At 45.3% G+C, this 9574-nt stretch overlaps 1 protein-coding gene across 1 annotated transcript in view; it reads left to right on the forward strand.

The window, feature by feature from the left end:
* Positions 1-8612, forward strand: part of GALNT10 (polypeptide N-acetylgalactosaminyltransferase 10) — a gene marked incomplete at both ends in the record, with an annotated part of 77858 nt that extends 69246 nt beyond the window's left edge. The window contains 5 exons of the mRNA XM_080627371.1: positions 2559-2666; positions 4489-4710; positions 5421-5537; positions 7571-7720; positions 8445-8612. Of these exons, the coding sequence (XP_080483497.1) occupies positions 2559-2666; positions 4489-4710; positions 5421-5537; positions 7571-7720; positions 8445-8612 (765 nt within the window). The remainder of the gene's footprint in view (positions 1-2558; positions 2667-4488; positions 4711-5420; positions 5538-7570; positions 7721-8444) is intronic.
* Between the last annotated feature and the right edge of the window lie 962 nt (positions 8613-9574).

The following is a 9574-nucleotide window of genomic DNA, read 5'->3' on the forward strand; positions in this document are numbered from 1 at the left end:
TGGTAATTGTCTTTATGGAGGTTGTAATGAGTTCTGTCACCACACAAAGAAGCTCACTAATAAAATAAATCAAAGCAGCAATGAATGAATGGAAAGCATGCTTTTAAAATTAGATTTGTACTGGAAGTGCTAGACTGTCACTTGCAGCATGAGACAATGGTAAAAAGGCACTGAGTTGGCAAAGTACCTTGAAAGGGTCACTGAGCTCTGCTAGCAGGAACTAGGAAGCTTCTTGTTGCCTCCATGCAGTACCGGTAATCACAGCATCATTTGGGAGTAAATATTTTAAAGCAAGATTAGAAAAAAGCGTGTGTAAAACTGATCTTGGATTGTACTTGTTCAGTAACTCAGTTAAGAAGCTTTTCTTATCATATCTTTACATGTGTTCATGTAATGTTGTCTTCTGTGCCTGGAGTCTTGTACCTGCTTGGAACTCCTGGCCCAACATAGCGTCAGTTGTATCTAGCTTCCCATAGCCCCTGCCTCTCCAGTGTGCTGCTCAGCTGATAAGTGCTGCGTGTAGTGCTGCTTCACAAGATCTGCAGTGCAAGGACAGTGTTCTCTCTAGCTGCATGTTGACCGCAGGGGTCTGTTTCTCACAGGAGGGAAGTCGTGTTTTCAGAGATGTGTATTCAATGTGGCCTGCTGAAAGCCTTTCCTTAGAGATCAGGGGCAGGTGAGGCAGCAAGGATCACAAGCTACTGCTTGCATACTCTTGTGTTGCACTAAAATGCAGCCGCATGGGCACGGATAGGGCTTTCTTGATGCAGGGTGCAGTGCACAGGCTCAGAATACAGGTTGTTGAGTGTGTGTGTCTGTGCAGCTGAGCTCTAGGGTCCTTCAGCTATTCCTGCCGTCTTTTATAGCTCCCAGATCTGTTGCAGCTCTTGCACAAACCATTTCTGTCATAGAAAACATCCCCAAACTCTCGTTTTCTCAGTCTATCTGTTAATTCCCTAGCAGAGAAATCACACTGTGGCCCTCTGCAGCAAAAAGCACAGCAGCTACAGCATAAGCAGCATTTCTAATTCCATTGGAAACTTCAAAACCGCCGGGTGCTAGTTTCTTTTTTCGTCTTCATCTCTTCTGTACCAGCTTCTCGAGACACAGCAGGGACAAAAGGAACGAAATTCTGTAGACGGAGTGTTTGTCAACTTCCTTCTTGTCTCTCTCACTATAACGGCGTGTAATTAAGTACCTTGAACTTTAGAAGTTGCCTGTGAAAAATATCCCCCTAACTGAGAGCAACCAACCTCCATTAAGTTATACGCAGTCAGCAAATGACTATAATTATTAGGGCCAGTAGACAGAGCTGAAACTCCAAAGGACTTTAGTGTCAGAGCTAATAATCATGCAGCAGCCTTGGCCAAATATTTCTCTTCTGAGCTAAGTATTTAATATTGTCACTGTCGAATATTAATGGAATTGCCTGCTATGTGTGAAGCTGTTGACTAAGCTCATTGTACAATGAACTGCGGTGGCTCAAATTAGCCACAGTGAATGAAGGGATCAGGAGCACCGCATCAGCCTGCAGCACCAGCAGACCTCCTTAAATAGTGCGGCCTTCGGGGCATTAACATAAGATCTGGGGACAAATTGAAGGGCAAGACAGTGTCATGCTTCAAGAATTCAGTAAGTCGGTTGTTTTGCATACTGAAGGATACCTTCTAAGTATTCATTAGATATCTCTGAGAAGCACGTATGAATGTAATTCTTAGATCTAATGAAGTAGATTGGCTCATTCGTGAAACATCTCCTTTGGTTTCATTTGGACAAAACTATTACATCCATGACATAAGTAAGGAATAAAAGAAGGTTGTTGCAGTGTGATGGCAAAGAATGAAATCTTCTCAGGTGGGAAAAGAAATTTTTGGGCCCAAATCTAGACATTAACCAAGCATCAGGATAGTCTTTCTCAACTAGCAGTGTGCTGCAGTGACTTTCTGAGGGCTTTCTTAAAGCTAATTGCATTTTCACCAGGCAGGGATTTCCACTTAATTGTAAGGCTGCAAAGCAGTGAGTGCATGTCAGCATTGAAACCACCTGAAAGCAGTGATAACCACAGGAAAACACAGCAGTTTCTTCTGCTTTCTGGCACTTGAACAGGCTTCTGAATTCCCTGGAGTGTCTTGCGTAACACAGGACCTGTACTATAGGGATGGCCTCTCTTTTACACAGCCTACACCCAGGTCTAGTATGGCAGTCCAGTTTAACTACAGTGGTTACTATTGATGTAATAACATATATCAATTTAAAGTGTGCTGTGTGCTATTTCCTGGGTGATTTTTTTCTTTCTGTTCCTTTCTCTAAAGAATGCAAAATTGGACTGTTTGACTGTTGGGTTTGATAACACTTGTGCTAAATCAAGGCTTGCTGCATGGCTCTAAGCAGGTAGTTATAGGATTTGAGACTAAAGCAAGAAGGGGAGGTTGTTTGGGAGAGGATGTGCTTTAAAGTAAAAAATCTGGGTTAAGCTTTTTCGTGAATTGAAAGTCTTTTTTGTTCTTCATTTTTCTCTGTATAATCAAGACTGAAACTGTATCTCTGCTGTTCCACAGGTATGGATGTGTGGAGGTCGCATGGAGGACATCCCTTGCTCTAGAGTTGGTCATATCTACAGAAAATATGTTCCATACAAGGTTCCAACAGGAGTCAGCCTGGCCAGAGTAAGTGGCAATGGCATTACCCGTGACAGATGTCTGACTGCAACTGACTGTGCTGTTGCCTCCTCTCACCCCACAATGGGAGGGAAATGTAGGCTTTGTAGTCTATAAATTGTGCTTGTATGGTGGTCAAATTGAGCAGTATTGCAGTGGTGGATGTGTATCACAAAGGGAAGAGTGCCCAGGAGCTGCAGACTCATGTGCAGGCAGCTCTATGTTCTAGACATCAGCCATTGCTGGGTGTTGGGAATGGACTTTTGCAATCAGGTGCTGGCTATGGAATCACCAATAAAAACGAGATATGGCTTTATCTGCATAATACTTCAGTCATTTTATAGCTGTGCTCCCCCAGAGCAGCAGGCTTCAGTGTGGTGATTGTGTTTTGGAGCTTGAAAGACCTCTCAGCTTCAAGCATCGCAGACCACTGAATGGGCAAGCTGTAATTTTCCACAATAGAATGTTTTGTGCCATCCTATTTCTTACTCTAGTGTAGCCCAAAGAGGAAAGAGCTGTTGCCTACATGCATTAAATCTCTCCAGTTAATTTCCAAATTAGGAAGGGATTGCATTGCCCTCTGGTGGGAGCAAAAAATCATAGGAGCAGGAAGGCTGCATAAGTAAAAACCGCAAGATGTGCCCTGCTGTTCTGCAGGCTTGTGGTTTGCAGTGTGTTAAAATGCTTCCCTGTTTAATGGCATCACCCTAGTTATAGATTTGGATTTATTACTCAGCCCAGCAATGACCTGTCAGAGCGATAGAGTGCTCTCCTTTCTGTGCCATCCCTTCAGGAAGGAGCTATATTTCTTTTGATTCAGTATTCGGCTCTTGCGTGCTCACAGTGCTGGAAGGGGATGGCAGAAGGGTGTAGGAGAGGCTGCTTCTTGGCATCTAAGATCATACAGTCACCTTAAGTTGTATGTAGGCTGCATTTGAGGCAGGGTCAGCACACTGCTCATTCTCATTGTCCTCAGTTTTTGGTAGTAAATAGCCATTGCTGGACTGACTGTATTCATGCAAGGTAGGCAGTGCTGCTGGGTCACCAACAACGGTGACCAACAATGTGCCTGTTGTTCCCAGAGAACAGTCCAAGATCCAACAATCTCTTGAGTGTGTTGTGACAAGCAGTGGGGTGGGTATCTCCACAGAGTGGTGTTCGTTGCTGGCTTGGAATTGAACAGTGGGTTAAGCTTTACAGCGATATGTGACATACACTGCTGCTAGGAGGTAAAGCTCTTTGCTTCTGTTCTGAAAGGTCATCACCTGAAAGTTCTGTGTTGCTGTGGTATCTGAGTTTCTCTTAAACAGCTTTTTACCCAAGAAAACTGAAAAATAGCGGTAAGAAAGAGTATTGAGAACTGAAGCTTTCCAGAAGGGAGTACAGCAAATCCCATTCCTAGATGGGTTAGAAGATGCAATAAAAAGGATTTAAGAAAGCAGCTTTTTGTCAGGGACCTTTGAATGTCCAGTGGTATTTACCAGCGTCATTTTGTGAGTAGCTTCTTCACAGAAAGGAGAAAAAAGGAAAGAAAAAGAAAAGCCTTTGATTAATGTTGTTTTTCTTAGCCACAAGGCACTAGATACAATGGCCAAGTGCCAGGATTCTGGTTTGACCTCAACTAAAAATATGTTTTGAAAAGTCCCTTGGAACTAGAGAATAATAAAAATAATCTTCATCCTGAAGCTGGGCAGAAAGAGTGGATGTGCATGAAAATCCCTTCCGAGCACAAGCAGCAGAGCTGTTCTGAATGCTAATGTCAGTAGCTTGTGCAGAGCGTTCTCAGGTGCTTTTCCCTCTGGTTTTTCACACGTGGCTCTTACCCACACAGAACTTGAAGCGGGTGGCAGAGGTGTGGATGGACGAGTACGCAGAGTACATCTACCAGCGCAGACCGGAGTACCGGCACCTCTCTGCAGGGGACGTCGCGGCTCAGAAGGAGCTCCGCAACAACCTCAACTGCAAAAGCTTCAAGTGGTTCATGAACGAGGTGGCGTGGGACTTGCCAAAGTTCTACCCACCAGTGGAGCCTCCAGCAGCTGCCTGGGGAGAGGCAAGTTTGTGCTCTGCAGCCTGCAGTGGGCAAACAGGCTGCGGATTGGTTTAAGGTTGTTTTACCCCCGGGCTCCAGTAAGCAGTTTGCTGTGAGGTGGCAAGTGAGTGTTCAAAGATCCTGCTTGATGTGTTTCAAAGACCAGAACTCCCCTACCATTACGCTGGCCTGATCAAAGAAGGCAGTTAGGTGGCCGTTTCTATCAGTGCACAGCTACAGAGAATAGAGATTTGGCTTGTTCTGCACGTTGTGTGCTTTGTAGAAGGCAGAACATGCCAACAGGGAGGGCTAGAGAGAGGCAGCAGCTAAGGAGTAGTATTTCCAAAGGCTACACAACTGTGTTAAGCTGCTCTGCTCCTTAGCTTTCCCATCTGAAAGCCAGGAAAACCATCCCTGTTCTTGGAAGTCTGCTGTGTTCTGGGAAAAGAATGTCCCCAGGAGTGAAGTCATAGATTATTACACACAACAGCACAGTGGGCTCTGCAGTCCTGTAGTTAATAGGTTTTGCTGTGTCCTGGAGGTTTCTGTACCTCCATTTTTTGAATTGCTGTGCTTTCTTCTAGCTGTCATCTGCCAGCTCAGATACATGGTGAAGTGAGGAATCTTAAAGCTGTCTTCATACAAATACTGCCACTATTTAAAGCAATTTAAGCCTTCTTTCCTATCACTTGGTAAGAGAAGGAGATTCAGTGCCTAACTTACTATTTCAGATACGCAATGTAGGAACTGGACTGTGTGTGGATACTAAGCACGGAGCCCTGGGATCCCCACTGAGACTAGAAAACTGTGTGAAGGACAGAGGAGAGGCAGCATGGAACAATGTGCAGGTAACGGTCCCTTTGATAAATCATCAGTCCCTAAATAAATTTGGGGAGGGAAAAGTTATAAGAAGAAATGATGAATGTTAGAGAAGAAACGTCATTGCAGAACACTGTCAGGTGAAGAGAGGGTGTTGTACACCCCCAAGGCTCATGTGCTAATTATACTTGGTGGGCTTGTAGCAGGACGTGGTTTGTGCTTGTGGCAGGGTCTGGAGCCTGGTAGGCTTTGTGCAACGCTTTCACCTCCGCCTTGAGGATCTGGGAGTGAACAAAAGGGAGCACAAGAAAACAATATGCCAGAATAATAAACCAGTAACAAGGCAGCTGTAATATGTAACAAAGTGAATATTAACTTCAAAGGTTGTGCTGGGAGAAGTGATGGAGGAGCATCATGCATATTAATGAACCTGCAGGAGCATTCAATAACCGCTTACTATCATCCTTCTGACAGGAGGCAAATGCATTATAAACACCCAACCATTGCTGGAGAGAGATGAAACTGGCCAGGCTATAGATTCACCCTCTCAACATATAAGGTGCCAGAAACGACAGCTTTATTGTAAGAAAAGGGAGGGAAATATTAGTTTGTCTAAACTGTGGCAGCTGAGCTGAGAAAAGCTCAAGAAAACAATGCCTCTATTACAGAGCCATGCATAACTCTTCAGGGGAATGGCTTCAGTGGTAGGAGACAAAGGGTTGTTGCATATCAGTTCTGATGCATGAACGCTCGAACGAAAACAATTTACTCAGGCAGTCCAAAACTAAGCCTCTGTTCCGTGAGGAGGATCTTGAACAATTAGTGTTTAGGAGCATAATGTGATTGAACTTCTGCGTAGCGTTGAGCCTAAATGATTGTAGTAATTTCTTTTGCAAGAGAGGTTTAAAAGAGAAACAGGAACAAGAACTGTGGCAAAAGTTCTTGGCCTCACTGCTTCAAGTAGTAGCACCCTGTTCATTAGAGATCTGTCTTACTGCCCCATGAGACATCTCTGAGGAGAGGACCATTCTTCCACGTCGCTCCGAAAGGAGCCCACAGAATAGCCCTTCCCCTCAGGCACTGGCAGGTAGGCATGCTGGCTAGAACCACGTTGGCTGCTGCTGGTCACAAGAGGGCACTTGCACCCTTGCCAGAGATGCTGTTCTTGTCAAAGCATGAAGCAAAAGGTTGACACCAGTGCCTGCCTTTAAACAAGTTGTGGAATTTAGTCCTGTGATGCTTAAAACATGTCTTCAGCCAAGCTGTGCTCGTCAGACTGAGGGTGCAGTTAGACCACTCTGCTATGTCAAACCATGGCCAAAAGCTAATGTCACAGGGGCAGGGCAAGGAGCAGAGCCATGTTATGTGGCTGTACTTCACCCACTCTTTGCCCATGGTTCAACCCCATAGTTCAGGGATTTCCAAGCCACATGTGCTGGCATCTGGCAGTTTTCATCAAGGCCATAGCACTGCCAAGCATGGGTTGTGCCTTATTACTAGAGCTACAAGCCGTTCTCTTCTGTAGTATCCCTGCTTTAATTTCACCTGAAAAAGATCATTGCAGGTTCAGTGGAAGAGGGCACCAGGAAGCACTGCCCTAGTGTTTGCCCTTCTCAGGTGGGATGGGGAGCTGTGGGCTCCTGGTCTCTTGTCCCAGAAGACGTGGGACAGACTCTTCTCAAGGTGACTGCAGGCTCTCTGTGCAGACGTAGGTGTTTACTGCCAGTGTTAACTCCGAGCTCTTGTAGCTCTCTGCCTTTTTTGCTTGCTGTGAAAGGCTGTAATTGGTCAGCTGCTCACTTAATCCATGAAGTATGTCTGCATTGCAGAGACATTCAAGGCTGCTATTAGTACCCAAGCTAACTAGCATGGCTGTTTGCAGCAGCACAGTCTCATTTAGCATGCTGTGTGGCAGTCCGCGAGGTAGCTCTTAGCCTCCCCTAGTCAGCACTCCCTGTCCCCAGAAGTGGAAGAGTTTTTTCTCTATCAGATACTGTCATTCTGATGGTGAAAGCACCGTGCCCAGCACCAGCCACCCTGAGGGTCTTGTTTGTCCTGGCAGGTATTCACCTTCAGCTGGAGGGAAGACATCCGTCCTGGGGATCCTCAGCACACCAAGAAGTTCTGCTTTGATGCCATTTCCCACAGCAGCCCTGTGACCCTCTATGACTGTCATGGAATGAAGGGGAACCAGCTCTGGAGATACCGAAAAGTGAGTGTGTTCTCATTTAAAGTGTCAACCTCAGTGCCTGCAGGCAATTTTCCTTAAAATGTCACCACTCCTGTTCTATTCCTTCTCTTCATGCAGCTGCAATAAGAGACAATCTGTTGTCATTGTGCCCTTAATTATTCTTGCTTAGAAAGAGATGGCTCCCCTGTTCCACTGGTTAGAAATGGTGAAGAAACGGTGAGGACTGCTTCTCCAGGGCTTACTAAACAGGACACTCTCCTTGCAGTCCTGCCCACGGCTGGCAATGAGGTGGTGCAATACCCTTGCAAAACCTGTTTGCCAAGAGGTGTGCTGTGTTTGTTAGGTTGTTCTGAACACTAGAAGGTCATGCCAAAAGTAGATAAGGATTTATTCATCCTCCTATTAAGAAGCGCTTTTGTGGGCAACAGGTAAGGAAGTTTTTGATTAACTGCTCTGTCCTAGTAATCTGTATGCATAGTGTCAGGAGCAACTGCAGCAGTGACTGCACTGTAGGCTGGAGAACCTGGTTTCAGACAGAACTTTAGACCATCCCAGTGGAGGTGTGAGATGGGCTGGATGCTGTTGCAAGGGGTGGGAATGCATCTTGACAGCTGCTAACTAATTCAGTGCGGAACAACTTGTTCAGGTACATCTAAGTGACAAAATACCTTGGTTTTCTTGTGTTGATTTTAAATCAGCTTTGCTTCTCTGCTCAGCAACCTCACATCACATTTCTCTTCTCCAGGACAAGACCCTGTACCATCCAGTAAGCAGCAGCTGTATGGACTGCAGTGAGAGTGACCGAAAGATCTTTATGAATAGCTGCAATCCCTCATCTCCAACGCAGCAGTGGATATTTGAACATACAAACTCAACCATCTTGGAAAAATTTAACAGAAATCTTGATCTTTAAGAGACTGAGGAAATACATCCATATAAATATATATATATATATTTTACAATTCTAGTTTTTACTGGGGAGGGTTACAAAAACTTTTTTTAAGAGTACTTTTTTTTAAACAGTGAATGAAGGTAAAAGGGAGACTCTCAGGAGAAGGTTAACTAGCAGGCCAGGCTTTATTGTGAAGATGCTGCATCCTTCTCTTCTGGGGATGGTGGAATGTTGAAGGCTTTGCGAGAGCCACTTCTGTGCTGAGACTGAACCGAAACTCTGTTTTTAGAGGAGTCTGAATGCGATTCAAACTGCTTTTTGTTTGCTTTATTTCCTGCCTGGGTCTGGTGTTAAAGGATTTTGTTATCCAGGACTTTCTGTAGCTGCTAAAAGGGCGGCCATGAGGGAAGACTGTGAGGGGAAAGAAGGGGTGGCCATAAGGAGGGATCATGAGGGGAGAGCAAAGGCAGCCATGGGGTGTGAGGGGTGGCCATGAGGGGCGAGGGGCAGTCCTGAGGGGAGAGCGGGGACAGCCATGGGATGTAAGGCCCGACCATGGAGGGTAGGGGCAGCAGCTATACAGTGTGGGCCACTATGGGGGGCAAATGAGGGGTGGCTGCGTGTGGACATCATGAGGGGCAGCCATCAGGGGAGATCTTGAGGGGAGATCAGTTTGCCCTTAATGACGTGGTTTAGTGGTGGCCTTGGCAGTCCTGGATTAATGGTTGTACTTGCTGATCATAAAGGTCTTTTTCAACCTGGTTGGTTCTGTGATTCTATACCACCCGCTGAAGCGTTCCCACAGAGGTGCTTTATCTTCCAAAGCCTGTATAAGTAAAATCTTGAAGATTTAATCCTCCCATCATAAAAAAGGCCATCAAAATATTAAATGATTTTTTTTTCTTGCCCTAAAACAAAATATATTTCAATCAGTTGAGTATTATCACTTTCCAAATCACAGCTCTGATAAAGGAATGAGCTCT

This window comes from Psittacula echo, assembly GCF_963264785.1.
Source record: "Psittacula echo genome assembly, chromosome: 11".
Classification (NCBI taxonomy): domain Eukaryota; kingdom Metazoa; phylum Chordata; class Aves; order Psittaciformes; family Psittacidae; genus Psittacula; species Psittacula echo.